A 22,123-nucleotide genomic window follows, 5' to 3' on the forward strand; every position below is an offset into this window, starting at 1 on the left:
CGATGAAGAGATTCAACATTGGATCATATGTGCATCTCAAGCCTTTGGCAGAATCTGTACCCATGTCTTCAGCTGTAGGGAGCCGAAATTATCTACAAAGTTGCACGTATATCGAACAGTGGTCCTCCCTACCCTGCAGCAAGACATGGGTCACATACAGGAGGCAAACCTTAAGGCACTTGAAAACTTTCACCAAGGTAGTCTACATTCCATCCTCCGAGTTCGCTGGGAAGACCAGAGAACAAATGCCAATATTCTCGCTGACACCAACTGTAGGAGCATCGAGGCTACCATTATCCATGAACAACTATGCTGGACTGGCCATGTTACCTGCATGGACGACAGTAGACTACCAAAGCAGCTACTTTACAGTCAACTAATGAAAAGTAAATGTAACACTGGCGGGCAACTGAATAGGTATAAGGATAGTCTTAAGACAAACCTGAAAAAGCGCCAAAGCGACCCCCTCACCTGGGAGACGAATACTCCACACCGTAACACTTGGAGGAGCATACCGACTGCATACCGAGGCAAACAAACGCCAACGCCGGAAAAACGTTGCCGCTGCCCCTCCCGCACCAGATGTAGCCCTCCACACGTGCAACATCTGTGGACAGCACTGCCGGTCCCGTATCGGTCTCTTTAATCACCTCAGAGCTCACCAACGAAGGTAACGTCTTTAATAACTCATAATATTGTATCATAGCTGGATGATCGTCATACTCGATTCCGAATGACAGCAAAGTAGTAGTAGTAGCGTGTGTGTGTGTGTGCCAGTCGGCGTCTGTAGCGAGTGGCTGTGAAGTACATGAAAGTGGGATTGTGGAGTAAATGGAGGGAAGTTGGGGAGTAAGTGGAAGGGTTGTGGAGTAATGGGAGGGGGGTTGTGGATTAAGAGGAGAGGGTTGTGGCGCAAGAGGAGGGGATTGTGGAGTAAGTGGAGGAAGGTTGTGGAGGGAGAGGAGGAAGGTTGTGGAGTAAGAGGGGGGTTGTGGAGTAAGAGGAGGAAGGTTGAGAAGTAAGAGGAAGAGGGTTGTGGAGTAAGTGGAGGAAGGTTGTGGAGGGAGAGGAGGAAGGTTGTGGAGTAAGAGGGAGGGATTGTGGAGTAAGAGGGAGGGATTGTGGAGTAAGAGGAGAGTGCATGAGTGAAGGGAGAGTGTATGAGTGGCGGGAAAGAGGGAGCGAGAGTGTATGAGTGAAGGGAGGAAGAGTATGAATGAAGGTAAAGGGAGAGAGTGTATGACAGTGAAACAAGAAAGGGGCACAGTTGATATTTTATTTCTGATTATATTTAGCAGACGTTCCTATTATAGCAAATATATTTATATATATATATATATATATATATATATATATATATATATATATATATATATATATATATATATATATATATATATATATATATATATATATATATATATATATATATATATATATATATACTGTATATATATATATATATTTTCGTCCGTGTGAATTTTCTCACAACTTTGTAAGCAATCTTCCTGAGAGCTGGCATCAATCTGGCGAGTGTTCGCGGCTATAGGCAAATGTCGTCATGGCCCGCTTGCATGGTAACTATCTCTAACTTGTCTTATCTAGCGGTCTAGGTGCACACACACACACACACACACACACACCTACCTACTGACAAACCTCTTAACAGATTGTCACTATCAGGGAGCCCAAGATAAGTCTGTTTACACGCAGGGGGAATGTGAAAGGTAAGAGAGGGAGATGGAACGGAATGGTAAACACAGATAACACTCAAGGGGTAGACTAATGGGTTAAGGGATAAGTAGATAAAAAGGATCACCTGAAGATTAAACACTCCAGCTTATTTTACTTGACGATTAAACACCCGAACGCTAAGCTAAGCTAACCGAACCTAACCTAATCTCGCCAACATAACATAACATAACCTAACATAATCTAATCTAAATTAATCCAACCTACCCTAACCTAACCTAATACAACCTAACCTAACCCCCAGGTAGCGTAAGGGTGTTTAATCATTAGGTGAAATAAGCTGGAGATCCAATCAACATAGAGAAAGGCATTGAACAGTGACATCACCCACGTGACTCTGACCTATATATACTGCTAATGAATATGATGTATTTCTCTGTGTACGAACCTCTGTCCTGCATGGCAGTGAACAGTGACATCAACCCACATGAATCTGACCTCTATACATATATAGCTGTTAATGAATAAGATCTATTCCTTTGTGTATGAACCTCTGTCCTGCATGGCAGTGAGAAGTGATACCACCCTCAGTGTCAAGACCTGACTGAATTACTCAGAATAGGCAAACTGTACTACAAGCTTTGTCAATATATTTGTTAAACTAAACTAAATAGAAAGAGGGGGAGATAAAGAGTAAGGAAAGAATGAGGATAAAGAGAAGTGATGAATGAGGTGTGGGGTGTATAGGAAGGAGAGAGATAATGATGGTGAAGGAGAGGGAAGGAGGTGGATGAGGGAGTTGAAAAGAAAAAGAATTTGTAAGAAAGAGACAAAGTGAAACGGGAATAGGAAGAAGGGGAAGGAATAGTGAGTAAAAGATAAGAGGAAACAGGAAGAGGATGACAAGACCTCACCACAATGTGTTGGAGGAAGGAGGTGGAGGAAGGAAAGAAGGGTCAGAAGAAAAAAGGAAAAGATGGATGAAATAAGGACGATAAAAGAGGACGAAGAAGAATTGAAGAAATAGAAGATGAGAAGAAAGCAAAAACTGAATAAATAAAGATAAGATGTACAGTATATAAAAGAATAAGGGAACAGAGAGAAGGAAGACCTGGTCCACCCTCTTTCGGTATTATCATCATGGCAGAGGTACTGTGGTGGCGGGCGTCGGAGGCGTCGTCTGGGGTACGTGGGTGTGTCGTCCTATAGTTGTGTAGCAGCGCTGGTTGTAGAGATCCATTTAATTCCCTAGTGTGTGAGGGAGAATTATCCCCTTGGTGTGTGGGAATGAATGGAAGTGTATCAACCCCTCCTAGTGTGTGTGTGTGTGTGTGGAGAGATGGCACTGGGAGCTAGCGGTGGAGGTGGTGAGAGAGGCTGGAGTGTGGCGCCTGGTGCTTGAGAGGCCTGCGGGTGATGGGAGTGCATGGGTGTGTCGCGTCACTGGTAGGTGCAAGGAGTGACTAGGTGTGAGTGGTGGCAGAAACGGGTCGCGTGTACCATGGGAGAGGAGACGGGCAGTGAGTGTTGGCACTTGTATGTGTGTCACTCTGGGCTGTGGGGGGGATCGTGGGGATGTCCGGCGCCGGTTAGGGGTGATGGAAAGGAAGGGGGGGGGGTAGCTATTTCCAATTGGGGAATGGAAGATAGGTGGTGTAGGTATCAGCTTAGGAAGGGGAACAGGGAGGGATTTAGTGTCAACTTGGAATGGAGAAATAACAGAATCAGCCGAGGTTGTCAAGTTAATCGCGGGCATAGCAGAGTCCCAGTCAGATTCCCCGGTAAAACACCAGGTGGGTTATGTCAGCTGGAGAATGGGAGGCGGAAGGAAAGAGAGGAGGGTTTATGGTGCCAACTGACCACTCCTCTCACTTCCTACCTCACCACCTCTCCAGAATATACCGTACTTAAAAAACAACATACAGGCGACAAGAACAGATCAATATATAGGAGGAGAACTAGTACGGGTTTTTGGATGGTAAACAAGGACATGGTTGAACTGGAGCAGATGGATCCACCTCACAGCTCAAGGTCACTGTAGTTTTATTTTCTCTATCAACATCATCTTACATGCGATTAACCAGCCCTTGAGTACGATGATTTAACCCCCTGAGTATGATGGTTTAATCCCCTGAGTACGAAGATATAACTCCTTCAGTATGATGATTTAACCCCAGAGTACAATGATTTAACCAACCATTGATTACGATGATTTAACCAACCATCGAGTACGATGATTTAACCCCCCGAGTTCGATGATTTAACAAAACTTGATTACGATGATATAACCATACCCTGAGTACGATTCAAAAGGTTCAGATGTATTCGTGAGGTTAACTCATCGTACTAAGGAATTTGTTTCTCGTACTCGGTCATCGTAATCAGTGGGATAATTCATTGTGCTAAGGTGGTTGACTAAAACAATAGTCAGAAACACACATACACACAATATATATATATATATATATATATATATATATATATATATATATATATATATATATATATATATATATATATATATATATATATATATATATATATATATATATATATATATATATACATACATCATGTAGATCCACTATAAAAACGTGGATAAGATAAATCTTGATAAAATCACACAGGAAAAAGGTAAACAATGGAGCACAGGTGCTCCATTGTTTACCTTTTTCCAGTGTGATTTTATCAATATATATATATATATATATATATATATATATATATATATATATATATATATATATATATATATATATATATATATCCCAGAAATACACACTGTTAAGGTATCCATACACCTACACAACTTATTCCACGCAGCAGTGATATACACTCAAGATATATAAATGAATATAAATAACACACACACGTACACACACACACATACACAAGTGGATACAAGTACACACACACAGGTAGTCACGGCTCTACACATGTATACACACAAGTAGACACACACACACACAGGTAGATACAGGTACACACAAATAGACACAGGTACACAACCACGGGTAGACACACACACAAGGCACAGGTACAAACGCTGGTAGACACACAGGTACATACACAGGTAGACATACAGGTACACACGCAGACACACAGGTACAGATACAGGTAGACACACCGTCTGTCTCACCTTGCCCTTGACTAGTCCACGGCGGAACATGTCGGCGGTGTGTTGAAGGAAGCAGGCAGATCAGGCAGCCTCACCCAGCTCCTCCAGTCATAGCTCGGGAGTCCCTGAAGCACTACTCACTTCCTCGTAATCCTCCGACACCACTGCTCAACTCACTGTTTGCACGGATGAGTTGAGTAAGTCACCGTGAATTAGCTGTGTTCCACGCGGCCCACTTAAGATGAGTCACTTGATTATTATGAGTAAGGCGTGTCCTACTCACTCGTGTAATTGAGTCCCCTGTGTTTTACTCACTTGTTAATCTAGGTATAATTGAGATGCATGAGTCATTTGAAAGACTGAGGTGTGAAGTTACATCCCACACTCCACCACACCTGAGAAGTTACTCACTAGATGATATTTATTTTTTAATTCACACTGAGCGCGTATAGTTACCGCGCTTGCCACTCCTGACGCGGAAAAAGCAAACCAGCCACTCGAGTTTTGAGTACCTCGAATGAGTTCAGTGAGGAAATGAGTGAGGAAAAAAAACTTGATTAAGAGAGGAATGATACCCGCCCCGCCCTCCACCGTGCCACACGTCCGTCGAGACACTGAGCGCTAGGCCTGCCCCAATACCCGTCTCTGGATCTTAGCCAGTACCTACTCCCAACTTTACCCATTATTCCAGCCACTCCTAGCGCATCCCAGCATCTCCTGACTCAATCACAACTTCATCTTAAGCTTGGTTGTAGAGCTGGAGTAATGAGAAGGCTGGTTTAGGGATGGAATTGGGTAGGTGGGAGGGTGTTATGTTGTGGGAGGATTGGGGGTAGTGGCGGCGACAGTGGCGAAGTCGTGGCGGCGGGCGACAGCTGCAACGCTCACGCCTCCGCCTGGCGCCAATACCCCCGAGTGTAAATATAGGTACCGTCTACACCACCACCACCACTATTACTATTACCACTACTATTGCCATTACCATTACTCCTGCCACTACCACCACTATTACCACTATTATTATCACTATCACTCCTACTGTCACTACCACCACTGTTACTATTACCAGTATTACTGCCAATTCCACCCCTATTACTATTACCTCTTCTACTGCTACCACCACCACTATTACTATTGTCACTACTAATGCCACCATCATTACGAGTTTCACCGCTACTACTGCCACCATGTTCCACCGCTACTACTGCCACCATCACTACTATTACTATTACCACTATCACTACTACTGCTTCCATCACCACTTTTATTACCAACACCACCACTATTACCGCTGCTACTACTACTACTACTACTACTACTACTACTACTACTACTACTACTACTACTACTGCCCCTATTGTCACCTCTACTACTACTATTGCCACTTGTATTGCAACTACCACAACAACTACTACTACCATCACCACCACCATTAACACTGTTACCATTACCACTACCAAAACAATCACTATAATACTACCACCACTGTTATCACTTGTAATACCACAACCACCGCTGCTTTCACAACCATTACTACTATACAACCAGCACAAGGGTCATTATTATAACCATCAATTACAACCTATGCTATTAATGCAACTACCAGTACCCCTACCACCATTACTAGTACAACCCATAACACCATTACCATCACCAGTACATTAAATATTTTCATCATTACCATCACCATCACTTCCACCAATAGCAGAATCAACACCACCACTTCTACCAATAGCAGAATCAACACCATCACTTCCACCAATAGCAGAATCAACACTATCACCACCTCCACCACCAACAGAATCACCATCACTTCCACCAATAGCAGAATCAACACCATCACTTCTACCAATAGCGGAATCAACACCATCACTTCCACCAATAGCAGAATCAACACCATCACTTCTACCAATAGCAGAATCATCACCATCACTTCCACCAATAGCAGAATCAACACCATCACTTCCACCAATAGCAGAATCATCACCATCACTTCTACCAATAGCAGAATCAACACCATCACTTCTACCAATAGAGGAATCAGCACCATCACCACCTCCGCCACCAACAGAATCATCACCATCACTTCCACCAATAGCAGAATCAACATCAACATTTCCCACCAATAGCAGAATCAACACCATCACTTCCACCAATAGCAGAATCAACACCATCACTTCCACCAATAGCAGAATCAATACCATCACTTCCACCAATAGCAGAATCAACATCATCACTTCCACCAATAGCAGAATCAACATCAACACCATCACTTCCACCAATAGCAGAATCAACATCATCACTTCCACCAATAGCGGAATCAACATCAACATTTCCCACCAATAGCAGAATCAACATCATCACTATGTACGGAGATCCCTGCCAACAACAACAGGATTTCTATAGGCACTACAGTACTACCAACACCTCCATGATAAACACAATTAGATACTCAGTAAAGCCAGATTAAAATCTCGCTGTGCATTACTAATCTAGAGCCGAGACCTTGAGGTCTAACCCAACTCCACCATATAATTGAGTGTCTGAATATTCGTATGTTTATCTGTGTCAGTAGGTCAATACCAAGGAAAAGTTAATGTTGAAACTGTAGCCAAGTCCATTATGTGATGTTTTATTCTTTTTTGGCATTTGATTATAGGATTTTAAGTGGAGGGGTCTGTACAATCTGATGTTCTTCCTTCAGTTGCATATGTCTTGAAATTCATGATTACATCTACCTTAACTGTATTAGACCACCTTCCACCTTCAGTTCATCATTTGCAATTTTTCAGTCTCTTGTACATCACTGTTTTATTGAATATTCAAATCAGTTTCTAAACATTAGTATGATTAATGGGTTTTTCTTTGATACTTTCTTCAGTGTTATTACAATTAACTTTCAGCATCCGACAATTGTTGTATTGAAAGAATGGGGTAAAGAACATGCAGCTTCCCCCTTACACTCAGCATCACCTATTAACTCAAGAAACTAGAGTTAATGTGAAAGATGAAATTTGGCAACTACAGCGAGGGAAGGGGAGGGAGGAATGATTCATATCATAACCAGTCAGTAGCACTGCAGTTAAGGCGTCAGTTTCTTGTTATTACGAGTATTATGGATCGTTTTGTGACGAGGAGGGAGAAGGAGTCTGTGGCCAGCAGCAGTGATCCTGCCGCTGCCGACCAGGACATGGACAAGGAAGTTGAAGTGACTGAGACTGTTGACAGTCCACTGAGACTGAGGCCAGTAGCAGTGAGGCATTTTTTTGTAATTTTGTAATAAAATATTGATAATATTAACTTTTTTGTATCAATTATATTTTGTTTTACTTGTAAATAGGCAATTGTTTTTATTTTAGTATTTGTTTATTTATTTTGTTTTTAAGTTGTGGTTGCGCTTGCGACGAAACTTTTTGAAAATGGTTGCAGTTGCGTCGCAACTATTTCAGCAGAGTTACGGTTGCGGTGCAAATAAAAAAGTTGCGCGTGCCCACCTTTCGATATACTGCATTTTGATATTTCTACCTCAATTGATGAGGTTTTCCAAGTAGTTTCGGGTACTAGTGTTGGCCATGGATTTCCAGCAGAAAACACCCTGACTGTCATTGATATATTTTCGCTACATTAATATCATTATATTATTCTACTAAAGATGGAGCATGGTGATTCACCATAATTACAACAAATGACAGAAATAATAACTGGCAACCTAACAGATACTAAGAAGGCAGGCTTACCAACATAATACAAGAATAACAATTAGTGATCGGAAATATTCGTCAATTGTGACACATTGTATCAATGAGAAAAGGGACCGATACTTTTTTGGGAAAGTGTACCTCAAAAATAATTTGGCAAAATTTTTTTTGTTTCTGAATTCAGTTTATGAAAAGGACAAAGGCCAATACATACACACTTGTCTTATCCCAAACTTAAGAATTTTGTACAGTATTTACCTAGTACAGTAGAACGTTGATTTAAAGCGATTCAATTTAAGATTATTGATTTAAAGCGACACACACAATTAAGGACAATGTTTAAATTTAAAGCGAATTTTCCTATTTTGTGTGAGTCAATCTGATGCATCATATTTTAAAATTCGCGCCTAATGTTTCTCTGGACACGCTACACTGTCCTAAGGGCAAAGCTGTACTGTACATGTACTCAAAATAATATACTAAATGATTACTAAAATTTTTGACTAGTGTAAGCTACAGCATGATTATATTCAAATTAATCACTATCTTATAAGAATTCCAGCAATGTAAATTATATTCTCCCCGATCACTTCTGTGACATTTTATAAGCAAAAAATAAAAACTCAGCTAAAGGACATAAATAAACAAATAAATACTTCACTAGACCTTTGGCACAACTGTCAAATGTGTCACTGTCACCTCCCTCCATCTTCCCAGCCAGGGTTGGGTGGTTATAGGCTTACAGTTTTTATCTTATATAATATCACAGACTAAAGTTAGAATATAATTTGCATTGCTAAAATCCTTGTAAGACAGCAAATAATTTGAATATAAACGTCATATATTTTGCACAAGAGATAAAAATTTTAGTCCTTTGTAATAAAATTAATTAGAACATGTCAGTTCAGTGACATTTTAGAAGAGAAAAACTTAAAGTCACTCTTAAGGACAGATAAAAAATAAGCACTAGACCTTGGCATCAACTGTCAAACATATCATATCATATCACATCACATCACATCACATCACCACACCCCCCCACCCATCAACCCATCAGCTGATCGCTAGTAGACAGACCATTTCACGTCCCATAATTTTAGCTGTGTTGATTTATGACTGTTTGTTTTAACATACTAGAAAAAACAATGTTTTGTTTATTCTAGGAGATGGGCTGAGGTGCATTTGGGTAGACTCAGCCTTTTTAGTATTTTGTGTTTCTCTCAAGTACCTAACTAAATTATTCCATTGAAACACTTTGATTTAGTGCGAATTCTGTTTAAAGTGACCTCTCTTGGAACATATCTCGTGTTATTTCGACGTTCTACTGCACAGTGAATTTATGCTTCTTGTGAACTTTGAAAGGAGAAAGAAATCCAGAAAATCAATTTAATATTCAGACCACCTACATAGGATTTTTTGGCAAAGCTTACTTTCTTTTATTGGTAAAAGAATATAAGCCACCAATCCACATAGGTGGCTATTTCCTTATTTTGTAAGTGTCATACACCTCAGAAATTAATTTTATTTCACCATTTTCTCATTTTAGGCAAACTTTGAAGACAATTAGAAAATAACTTTATACACTGACAATAAATTTTTGGTGACCATTGTCAAAACATATTCTTGTACAGTACAATAGACTTGATTAACCACATTTCAAATACCCAAAAATAAGAATTATTCACAATGTTAGCCATCCTACCACCAACTGTAATTTAAATAGGGGTGGTCAAAAGATTTTGCAATTCAGGGTAAAGCAAAAATACATTCCTAAACATGTTTCATCGAGTTAAAAAATCTCAATAATCATGAATGACATTAGTCAAGACCTGATGAGAGAGGCTGCAAGAGACCACACAGCATGGAGAGCTGCCATCAGGTAATCAAAGCGAATCTACTAACATGGAAAATGGCTGTAAAACATTGATGATAATGAATGGTTTAGAGATGTCTAACTGATTTCAGTTAGGACTGGTAGTTCAGCTCAGTAAATTCAAGTCAGTCTCAAGGACTTACTATACAGTACTGTACACCAAACTTTCCATGATTTTCATATGCAACTAATTCAATTTTTTCATAAACCCAAAGGGAAAAAAGTAAGGACAAAATTGTAAAAAAAATTATTAATCTACAGTATAGTACATCATTTTGTTTATAATTTATGCATTTTTTAAATGAATAACAACAATAGAATTTTTCCCTGCTTTCTCTTTAAACCATCTTCCTAATTTATGCTCTTGTCCTACTCCAACAACAAGGTGGTTCCCACTTGCTGTGAATGCCATGGAGTTGATCACTCCTGGAACAGGGATGGCAAATAATGGCTTCAGTGTACGATGTCCCTCTGTCTCAACTCTCCAAAGGCGCACAAACCCATCCATTGATCCTGTAAGTAATAAAAAAATCAATACTGTAATACATCTGTCTAGGTTCCAGCCATCCTGTATTATAGCAGAAAAAGGTCCTTGATCAAGGTAGAAAAAATTTACTGTATACAGGACAGTACTTTTAAATCTCCCCAAAGATACATATTCCCAACTTTTGGTCTGCTCTCTGACAAGTAAATCCCAAATACAGATTCTGTCCTGGATTATATCCTTATCCCAATCCTTCACAAACCTTTTAAACTTTATTGTCCAACCTTAACTTTCCTAAGCTCTTGAAAAATTACCCAAAAGTGTGACCTCTTTCTCTCATACCTGTATCATTAACACAATGCCCTCTACTTTACTAATTCCCAAGTTGTCTGAACTATCTTAAACAAACACATCTCCCCTAGCAGAAAAAAATTAATATCAGACACAGAAGGTTTACATCCAGGCAGCTTTACAACTGGAGATCTTTTCTTCCTTACATCTTTGACTCTGCTTTTTTTGGTTCTTGGAACTGTAACTCCATTTTCATTGCCTGGTAAGACTTCTAGTTGCATGTATAAATTAATTTGGGGGGATAAGAATAGTAGATCAAAAGACATAAATATATTAATATGGTTCATTACCTATACACACACAACAATTAACAAAATATAAAAAAAAAATTATGGGAGAACAATAATTTCTTTTATTTATGAACATAGAAGAATGCACACACCTGATGCAACAAGGTCAGAATTAACAAAAGCAGCAACTGCGGTAATCCAGTTTGGTAGACCATTGATCTGATAGCCATGAGCTGCTTTTACAAGACTGTGAGGGCGCTTCTTTAGGGTCGTCCATAAGGCTAGAGATCTGTTGGAACAAAATAGATAAGTAATATCTCCATTAGCCGCCAATTCTCCTGTGACCACCTTTATTCTCGTGTGCTCTTAAACGATAAGTAGTGAATCCTGTATGTGCAAACAAGGAAAATAAATGCTGGAGGATCTCATCTGGCGTCTGTAATACCGTAATTATTGAATTGATTGTCTTTTGCTTTCAATTTAATAGGCTTTACTTTCCTGTTTTTAAAGTTTGCATTTGCACAATTTTTTTCCATTGATTCCAGAAACTCTTCGATATATACAAGATGATATTCATATGGTTTGATTCAAATCCCATAATATGGGTCTGAATACCCTTTGATTTTATTTAGAGTATCACTGAATTTTAAGTCAACTGTTTGTTCCTATTCTTATTGTTCTTCCTCAAGGAGAAACTAATCACCCTGTCGTTCAAATGCGTAATTATGATGATGTGTTCAGGCTGTTCAGTATCGCATCGCAATTTATCTGTGCTTGTGAAGGATCAAGACAGTCTTCAAGAGTTTGTCTGCGAACATGGACTAGTGGGAAGGACATGCAAGTGTCCAAATTGCGGAAGAAAGCTGACAATCAACCAGAATTATTTGTTTCAATGTATCAAATGGTCACACTCTTTTGTGCACAGAAGATGTAAAGTTACACTATGTTGTGGTACTCATACACAATCTAGAGAAAGACAGTGACTAGATTTTAGAGCATGTATCCCACGTTTTTGTTGCCGACTACTTAGCTGAATCCAACGCTTTGTTCAAGAGACAGATTCCACTACTTTCTCGAGGTCATCGCTGCACTATATCCACCTTTATATGGCAGGTGTCATTTAGGTTAAGTCAGGTTCTGTGCATTGTCATTTCTATTTTCTTATTTCCTATTGTACCATGCAATTAACATCTCCAGAATCCTTGGTAAATTTCCATAAGTTCCTTCTGGTGATAAACGTCACCTCCACTTTAACCTATTTTTCGTACACCATAAAAATTATAACTTAATTCTACTTAGATAGCCTTAGCATCTTCCTTTTTTTATCTACTCCCCTTAGATTCAAATTGTTTACAAATCCCTCGACTTCAATCCTAAATAGCTTTTCTCAAACAAATCTTAACTAAGGGGTATTCAAAAGAGTTCCAATTCAGGGGTTAAGTGGTTCTGTACAGCAGCTTCTTTTAGGGGGAAACATGAAGTTGCCTGCTTGAGTATTTGTTTCATATTTAGCTCCTGTAATAGAAATACAGTAATTATTTCATTGAGATTTTAAAATATGAAGTATGAGATAATTATAAGTTTTGTCAAAATTTTGTAAAAAACCAACAACAAAAACAAGGTTCCATAGCAAAGGAAATTCCTCAACACATGGTGGGAGCGTGACAATAACAAAGTGAGCCAAAGATTTCACTTGTGGGTGTAAAAATCCTGAAGATGATCCCCAGTCTTTCAGTTGCCACCAACTTTAGCCCAAAACAAATGCTTAATACAGCATTGAAACAAACACACAGACTGGAATTTCACATGGAAGTGTTGTGACCACCATCCACGAACATTTAGGATGTCTTAAGTTCCTATAAGATGGGTTCCCCAAAACCCCAGCACTTAGAATCAACAATACAGGATGTTTTCAAGTTGAAAATGCCTTGAACTGTACAAAGATGATCCAACCAACTTTTTTTCTAGTCTGGTGAAGTGAAATGAGGTCTGGATTCATCACTGAGACCCAAAGTCAAAGATAGAGTCCATGCATTGGAAGCATCTGAATTCTCCCATCTCCAGTAAGTTCAGAACTCAACCTTCTACATGGTTAAATGTGATAAACTAGCATGTAATTTGTCTATACATAAGTGCTTGTTTTTTACTTACCCATCTTGGGCAAAGGTTACAAATGTTTTATCATTAACAAGTTTGATGCCATCAATGGAAGCCTGGTGGCCAGAAAACCGCAACTGCTTATCTTCAACGAGAACATACACAATTACTGATTGATCACGTCCTCCACTGGTGATACAGGATTCTCTCACAAGTGCATCTATTCCTGTTATTGCATCCTGATGACCACCTCTGAAAATATTAAAAAATTTCATAATTCCTAAAATAACTTCCTGAAGTTCTTCAGAATGGGAAAGTCCCTCTCCAATTTTGGACTGGTTTATCCCATAATGAGGACAATCTTGAAAATCATGCACTGCTGGGACTGAGAAACAGACAGTTTTGTAAAATTTTTGTTTTCTAACTAAGTTTACTCTCCTTAAAATCAAGAACCATTTCTATGTTGAAAGTCTTTTGTTATATTACCTTTTACTTTAGTGGTACACAGCTATTAACACTCCTGGGTTTGGGTAGGCACTCTCCTGTAAGATGCTCGGGGTCTGGCCTGTTACTCACCTCACCGCACTTGGTTGCACCACACAAGATTTAATTGTACGTAGTGAATCATAGCAAGCTTGCTATTTGAGATACAAAGGTGGGATTTATTGCATTAGGACTGTAAATAAATTATCTAAATACACTTTTATACGAGTACAGTAATCATGATAGAATAATTATTTCTATATGTAAGCACAAGTTGAACACAATTTTTTTTTAAGCTTAATGAGAATGTTTATACAGTATAGTAAACCCACGATAACTCGGCATTTGACAACTCAGAATTTCATATAACACAGCATGGATATGATCTTGGACTGTACAGGTACTGTATTAGTATAACTTTGGAAAATCTAGGCATATCTGGCCACCTGTGTCACCTACCATGCCTGTCACCTACCATGCCTGTGTCACCTACCATGCCTATGTCACTTACCATGCCCGTGTCACCTACCATGCCTGTGTCACCTACCATGCCTCTGTGTCACCTACCATACCTCTGTGTCAAAATAGTTCACCAGAATTTTCTAAGCTCCAACCTTCTTGTTGTAATTCCATAGTCTTCCTCTTCATCCTCCATGGCACTTTTTACTAAATCTTCCAAATTCTCTTCTATCAGTTCCTCTCCATGCCTATCAATCAGCTCTTCCACGTCTTCAGCAACCATGTCCACAAACCCCTCACCACCCAACTGATGTGCAACACTCACAACGTCATTCACATCCTTTAATATGGACAGGAACCCTTGAAAGTTATTCACACACTCAGGCCATAAGGTGTGCCAACAAGCACTCATTGTCTCTGGTTTGAGTTCATTGAATGTTTCACTGATGTTGGTAATACAGTCTGCAGTGCTGTATTCCTTCCAACACTTGCTAACATCAAGGTCAGGTTCTGCATCCATGGCATTAGGATACGACCAAAGGAGCGCCGGGTGTAATTTGCCTTGAAGGTGTGTATTACACCCTGATCGGAGGTTGAATAAGAGCAGTGGCGTTAAGGGGTAGGAACACCACCTCTTCACCTGGATGGCTAAACAGTAAACTTTCTGGGTGGCCTGGTGCATTGTCTATCAGTAATAACACCTTCAATTCCATATTCTTGGAAGCAGGATGTTTTCCACTTCTGGGACGAAGCATTTATGGAACCAATCCAGGAATGCTTGCAGTTACCCATGCTTTTTTGTTAAGACTGCCAAAAAACTGGCAAAAGGTTCTTGTTTTTCCCTTTAAAGCCCTAGGGTTTGCTGAGCAGTAAAAGAAGCCAGGCTTGATCATGTGGCCAGCCGCATTGCCACGGTGAAGGTGAGTGTCACTGTCCTTGGCTGCCTTGAACCCAGAGGCACGCCTCACCTGCTTGTTTATGAACACTTTACCAGGCATTTTCTATTATAAACCAGATTCATCAGCATTAAACACTTGCTCTGGTTTATAGGCTTTCTCTTCTATTATTTTCTTTAATTTGGCAGGAAATGCACCTGCGGCTGTGGTCAGCTGATGCGGCCTCCCCAGTCAGCTTCACATTATGGAGCAAGAATCTTTTTTTTTTTAATTCTCGAACCAACCTTTACTGGCACTAAAAGTTGGTTCAGTTGTCACACTAGCCCCTTCACCACCTGTTGACTCGTAAAAATGAGCATAAAGACTTTTAGCCTTTTCACGAATTACGTTGCTGTCGATCGGAACAATTTTGCGGTGCTGGTCCTCAACCCAAATGATCAGTGCTTTCTCAGTTTTCACTATGTTCCTGTCACAAACAACCTGCGCCACTTTAACATTTGAAGGAGCACTAGCTTGAATAGTATCATGAATTGCTTGTTCATTTTTCTTGATATACTGCACTGTGGATTCGTTCACATCAAACAACCGACCAACTGCGGCAGCACTCATCCCCTTCTTTAACTTGTCTAATAATTCAACTTTCTTTGCCAGGGTCATCACTGACTTTTGCCTTTTATGTTTCACTCCACTAGCATCACTAGGCAGTCTTTTAGGAGCCATTTTCATAAAGAAACGCTAAAGTTTTTAGAGTATGACACGGGATGCTAGGTCACGGGTGCTGGGTGTGGGCAAACAGAGGGAGATGAGACGCCGAGAGCGTGTGCAGTGACTCGTTGCACTGCGGGAAAAGGCTCGCATGCTAGCCACACCGAGCCACCAGCTGCTTACTGCAAATTGTCGTATTCGCGAATCGCAAACCCAAGAATGGAAAGGGTCTACTGTACAGTACAGAAATAACAATTCCTGCATGGGAATTTTCTGATAAAAACTATCTAAGCACTATTAGCTGTGCACCACTAAACTGAATGTATATCACTCATGAAACACATTGCTTAGGTTGATGCCTTACTGAGAAGTAGCCTAAACCATGAGTCCAAAATGCTGCTCACTGTACTGCACCTGTAATTAACTTGGTAATTTCATAATTTATGAAGTTCTAAAATACACTAAAAAGAATTTTAAATCCTCACACTGTGATTCTATTTCCTAATCATGTATGAAAAAAAATTATGTTCCTACTCATCACCAAACCCTTTCTGGATATCTGAATCTTCCAGGCTTAAAGTACTCTTTTCAAACAAATTGTTTTGATACAAAAGCCAATCACAAAATGTTCTTGTCTGCATCCCCAGTTTAAGAGATTCTGTGAGAAATATATATACAGTACTTTCATTACATGAGGTGGGTCATCAATTGTAAAAAATCTACAAATTGGTAAAAGGAAAAAAATTAACTCACAAATTTTCAACAAATGCCATGGCATCCAGATTCCATACCATCACCATTCGATCATGAGAGGCAGAGAAAAGGGTATGAGTGGAAAGACGAAAAGCCAAACCAGAGATGGCTCCACGATGTTTCTTAAATTTTTTGAGATGGTCAAGTGTTTCTGCATTCCAGATGTGTATGTAGCCCCCCTTGTCACCTGATGCCTGAAATATAAATAATGGAGAACATTAACTTTTCAAATCGAAGGACTATGTTGGAAAATTCTTCTTCAAACACAAAGGTTGCAGACAAATCTACTTAAAAACATTATTTTTAGAAATATATTATACCAATGCTTGAAGGACATTGTGAAAAATGTTAGTTCACCATGTGCTAGACTACCAAATAATAAATTGTAAAAAAAGGGGTGCTAGGGGTGGACGGATTCCTGGCTAATTTCATTACATTTTGGATGATGGTGCACCAGTGGGCAACTGAGAATAAGTGTTTTACTAAGATAGCCAATCGAACATACACACATTTTTTAGGGATTGTTCTATGTACTGTACAGTATAGTATATTACTGATGATCTTGACATGATCAAGTGAAAACATATGAGTAACCCCAGAAGTTAGAGAATTTAATGAACTTACCAAAAATTTCCCATCTGAGGAAACTGCCAGAGAAAATATGTGAGATGTGTGACCAACGTGAACCTTTTCTGTGCCTTTACGCCCACCAGGTATACTCCCCACTCTTTTCCCATCAAGTGTGACTGGAAAAAAGTATATATATTATATATATATATATATATATATATATATATATATATATATATATATATATATATATATATATATATATATATATATATATATATATATATATATATATATATATATATATATATATATATATATATATATATATATATATATATATATATATATATATATTAGACAGGTTTAGAATACATTTTTATTGTTTTAATATGCACACTAAACCACAGGATGTAGAGGTTCGGATTTTATACCCGGCATTTAAGACGACCCCTAATTTTGGGCTGATTTTTTAAGATTAAAATTCCGTCTTATACGACGACATATACGGTAATTTAAGAATGGAAAGATGATAGATGGCAAAGCTAGAGAGAACATGAGTGAATTAAATACAAAAGTTAGTGGTGGAAATTAGAAAATAATCTAACTTTCATCACTTGATCCTGTAATACAGTGTGTGACAGGTAATCAGCTTCCTTAAATGGAAAGGTAAGACTGCAATAGGACCATGTAAATCTTGAAAGGCAGGTTTAGACAGGGTAGCCTAGAATTATATCTTATGTGACCACCTTCACTCAGGGAAAGTTCCTTGAGAACAAGGTGTCATTGACATATACAGACTTACAGTAGATATATTAGTTTTTTCAAATGACATTCAATGCACATATGGGGAAAAAAAATAGTCATGGGCAGGGAAAATTCACTTACATTTTACAATAGAACAATCTTTGGAGCCTGAAAATATATATTTTTCATCACTAGTAACAGTCACACAGGTGATAGGTAGTTTCTGTTGTTTAGACTTAAGAACACAGAAATCCTGCAACTCAGGTTTAATGTACAGATTTGCAACAGTTTTTCGCAGTTTTCCAGATGCCTTAAGTAAATCTTCCCGAAGTTGAATGCCAATGGCTTCATCATCCAATACCTTATCTTCTTCATCTTGTGCCTCTGTTGAATGAAACAGGAATGTATTATTAAAGTATGTACAATATAAAAAAAAAATTAATCATATTTCCTTTCAGTACCAGAGCTAAAAACATGGAGTTCCCATTCCTTACTAATCTCTTTACCAAAAAGACTGCAGACTTACTCTGGTCTTGCAGCTCCTTAAGATACTGGCGAGCCAACCTCACTTTCTTCTCTTGTGGTGTCTCTTCATCCTCTTCATCTTCCTTTTCCTCCCCCTGCACCTGCCTTCCTTTTATATACTGCTCATCTTCATCACTTGTTATCTCCTCATCCAGATCTGGAGTATATTTAGCTTTCTTGGCTGTGGCAGTAACACTGGATAATCTTTCCTTCTTGAGTGGTTTCTGGAAAAAAAAACACACTTGTAGCTTTCAATTTTTTTAGAAACAAGAATACCTATGGTAGATTACCTGGCTTCTCTAAATCTGTTTTCACACAGGAAATCTGAGACTGATAAAATTTAAATCAATAATTTGGAAACTAGTACAGGTTGGACCCCGCTATTCCGGCACCCGATGCAGTAGTCCAGTAGCTTCAATGGTTCGGGACGGTGTTTGAATCTGGCTGTCGTTAGTTTCCAGCTATCATTAGGCCTATAAGATACAATTTTCTCTTTGGCTTTTCTGCTGTTCTACTTATTTCAGTGTCACAGTATAGTAAACTTGTGCTAATCTGAAACAGGTCTGATCCCAAGCTTTCCAGATTAGCAGGGTCCAACCTGTAATACTGTACAGTAATAATCCTAATACAATGTAGAGTAACATCTCACTAACTAGAACTAATGTATTGTATGTGAGGGTCCAATGAGCCAATAATTCAAATAATGGAGTATAATTCACATACAGCTTCCAGGAGTCAAATCAAGTACTGTACTGCTTCAACTGAGTACCAGCGGCATATTAAAACGAAGTACAGTGGTCCCTCGGTTAACGAAATTTCGGTTAACGAATTAGTACCTTCCATAAGAATCTTCAATTCGGTTAACGAACAAAAATTCGATTAACGAAATCCTTACGAAAATCACGTTTTGTTGTGGGCATCAGCTGGTCAGCTGATGGCCCAGTCTGCCAATTCAGTAATCTGTTCTAAGTTTAAATTCGTTTCCAATGGATTAAATATCAATAAATTTCAGCTTTTTAATATTTTTTAATGTTTTATATTATAATTATTAGTCATTTTAACATTTAATTAACATATTCATAATATATGCAGTACAGGGAATGAGTTTGTTGTGCGCTCATCAGATGCGTGAGTCGGCTACAAGGCGTCATTTGGGCTTTGAAAACAGATGGTGTTATGAGGAACCTCACGTGGTGTAGTAATTACCTCACAGATGGTGTTATGAGGGACCTCACGTGGTGTAGTAATTACCTCACAGATGGTGTTATGAGGGGACTCACGTGGTGTAGTAACTCCCTCACAGATGGTGTTATGAGGGGCATCACGTGGTGTAGTAATTCCCAAACAGATGGTGTTATGAGGGGCCTGACGTGGTGTAGTAATTCCCTCACAGATGGTGTTATGAGGGACCTCACATGGTGTAGTAATTCCCTCACATATGGTGTTATGAGGGACATGTGGTGTAGTAATTCCCTCACAGATGGTGTTATGAGGGGCATCACGTGGTGTAGTAATTCCCTCACAGATGGTGTTATGAGGGACCTCACATGGTGTAGTAATTCCCTCACAGATGGTGTGATGAGGGACTTGACGTGGTGTAGTAATTCCCTCACATATGGTGTTATGAGGGACATGTGGTGTAGTAATTCCCTTACAGATGGTGTTATATGAGTGAGGTTTGGTCTTAGGCCTTCCTATCGTAGACAGATTAACACATCGCTGGTTGTTGTTGGGTCTCACGGGCCGTTATCACTGGGTACCTGGGACCTCACTGTGTGAAGGTTAACTTGGGTACGACTGTTACTGTCGAGTTGTTCTCACTGACTTAAGCACTATTCACCACTGTTCACCTCTGTTTAACACTACATTACTGTATTTTATTTGCCTGATGATGTATTTTTTTTTACTTTCATTAACTGTATTTTGTCATTCTATTTCTTTTATCTTACATTAAGTGATTTTAGATGTATTTAAGGACTTAGGCTAGGATATAGTAGGATTTTAAGCATTGTTCTGTAAGTACTGTACTACAGTATTGGGATACACATGGCATGTGTTTCGACTTAAGAACACTCCGAGGAACGTAACTCTTTCATAACCCGGGGACTGCCTGTATTTAATGAAAAAGTAAAGGTGGAGCAGACAGCTAACACCAGAAGGCGTTGTTTGATTTCGTTCAGTTTTCTGGTGTTAGCCATCTGCTCCACCACTGAATTATCAATGAAAATTGGGTATCGGTATTATTTTAGTTTTGGTCACCCGGGGAATCTTAGGAATTAGTTTAGGGTAAAGATCCAAACTGGATACGAGTTATCTCGTAATTGGGTACGAGTTGTCCATCACCCCTTCACACCGAATGAACCCTCGGTATTCACTCATTCACACTCTTTGTATTTCAGTGAACCAAATGAGACATAAAACATCTCAAACTCATTCCTGAACCTCTAGTCAGCTACTTGTCTGAAGTGTGCAAGGTGGGCCGAGATAGAAATGGTTGAACAGAGTTGGTTATTTAAGATGGGCCTAGTTGGAAATGAGGTACAGCGGTAAGGCACATAACTCTCACCAATATGTCAAGGGTTTGAACCTCAGCCCAAACTCACGTGAGACTCTACCAAACATCACAGGTTTCCCGGTCCCCACCTGTACTAACCCTGGATAGACCGCCCAAACGGCTAGTAAGCTGATAAGTGGCGAATATGATATATAAAAAAAAAAAAAAATAAGGAAAGTTAATAAGACGAAGTGCCTTTGATTCCACCCTATCTATCAGTTGGACAGAAGAAGGGACACCCCCAAATGCCTTTATCTTTGTACTGTAGATATATTTAAAGCATTATTATCTTACCTTTCGCTTATTATCCCCAGGTCGTTTCCCTCGAAGGAAGAAAGGCATTTTTAACAAGTGACCTGGACGGTTGGACCCACACAGTGTTAGAAGTTTGTTTACCTGCAGCACCACACGAGTCACCAGCGTGTTGTGGTACATCAGCAGTAAATACTTTTAGCTCCAGTGCTTAGCTTTCAGTCTAATAATTCCATAAATAAATCAATGAATTGTTAACAATAAAAAATTATGAGATATAACTTTTATTCTACTTGATGCTGTTTTTGTGAATTCAAAGTGTAGGCCTAATCGCTATAAAAATTTCATTGCACTCTTTTTTATAAGAATTTATAATATATTATAAATAAGAATAATATAAATATCATCGTAGTATCTTTTGTGGGTGTACGTGTAGATTAATAGTGATTTTATTGTGGAGAAAGTCTAATCGCTATAAGAATTGGTGATAATATATAATAATAATAATAATAATAATAATAATAATAATAATAATAATAATAATAATAATAATAATAATAATAATAGAAATATCATCAAATATAGTCGATAATGGGTAGTACAGCCTTTCCTTACGCCTGCCATGGGGTTGTCTTA

The 22,123-nt window shown here is 38.9% G+C and overlaps 2 protein-coding genes across 5 annotated transcripts in view; both read right to left on the minus strand.

Moving 5' to 3' along the window:
- Positions 1-5,657, minus strand: part of LOC121873023 (E3 ubiquitin-protein ligase lubel-like) — a 119,800-nt gene extending 114,143 nt beyond the window's left edge. For 2 of the 4 annotated variants that reach the window (XM_042376307.1, XM_042376304.1), the window contains exon 1: positions 4,832-5,417. In XM_042376307.1, the coding sequence (XP_042232241.1) occupies positions 4,832-4,861 (30 nt within the window). In that variant the 5' untranslated portion in view covers positions 4,862-5,417. Of the gene's footprint in view, positions 1-4,831; positions 5,418-5,489 lie in introns of those variants that run through there. The other 2 variants (XM_042376306.1, XM_042376305.1) reach the window with 2 other exon arrangements.
- A 4,959-nt stretch (positions 5,658-10,616) lies between these two features.
- Positions 10,617-21,686, minus strand: LOC121873026 (U3 small nucleolar RNA-interacting protein 2-like). Its single transcript, XM_042376327.1, has 8 exons — positions 21,530-21,686; positions 18,683-18,905; positions 18,298-18,540; positions 17,464-17,585; positions 16,840-17,033; positions 13,598-13,795; positions 11,599-11,735; positions 10,617-10,894 (listed from the first exon to the last, which is right to left on the minus strand). Exons 1-8 carry the CDS (start codon positions 21,668-21,670, stop codon positions 10,668-10,670), a joined length of 1,485 nt encoding a protein of 494 aa, XP_042232261.1. The 5' UTR covers positions 21,671-21,686; the 3' UTR covers positions 10,617-10,667.
- Between the last annotated feature and the right edge of the window lie 437 nt (positions 21,687-22,123).

Source organism: Homarus americanus, unplaced genomic scaffold (assembly GCF_018991925.1).
Source record: "Homarus americanus isolate GMGI-L3 unplaced genomic scaffold, GMGI_Hamer_2.0 scaffold11022, whole genome shotgun sequence".
NCBI classification, from domain to species: Eukaryota; Metazoa; Arthropoda; class Malacostraca; order Decapoda; family Nephropidae; genus Homarus; species Homarus americanus.

What these genes read in the sequence shown, in the direction of transcription:
- LOC121873026 (XM_042376327.1), bottom strand. Translation starts at nt 21,670, where the DNA reads ATGTACCACAACACGCTGGTGACTCGTGTGGTGCTGCAGGTAAACAAA. An exon ending in TAAGGAGCTGCAAGACCAGA is followed by an intron (nt 18,541 to 18,682) that starts GTAAGTCTGCAG and finishes TTCATTCAACAG; the next exon opens with AGGCACAAGATGAAGAAGAT. An exon ending in CCTCAGATGGGAAATTTTTG is followed by an intron (nt 17,034 to 17,463) that starts GTAAGTTCATTA and finishes TTTATATTTCAG; the next exon opens with GCATCAGGTGACAAGGGGGG.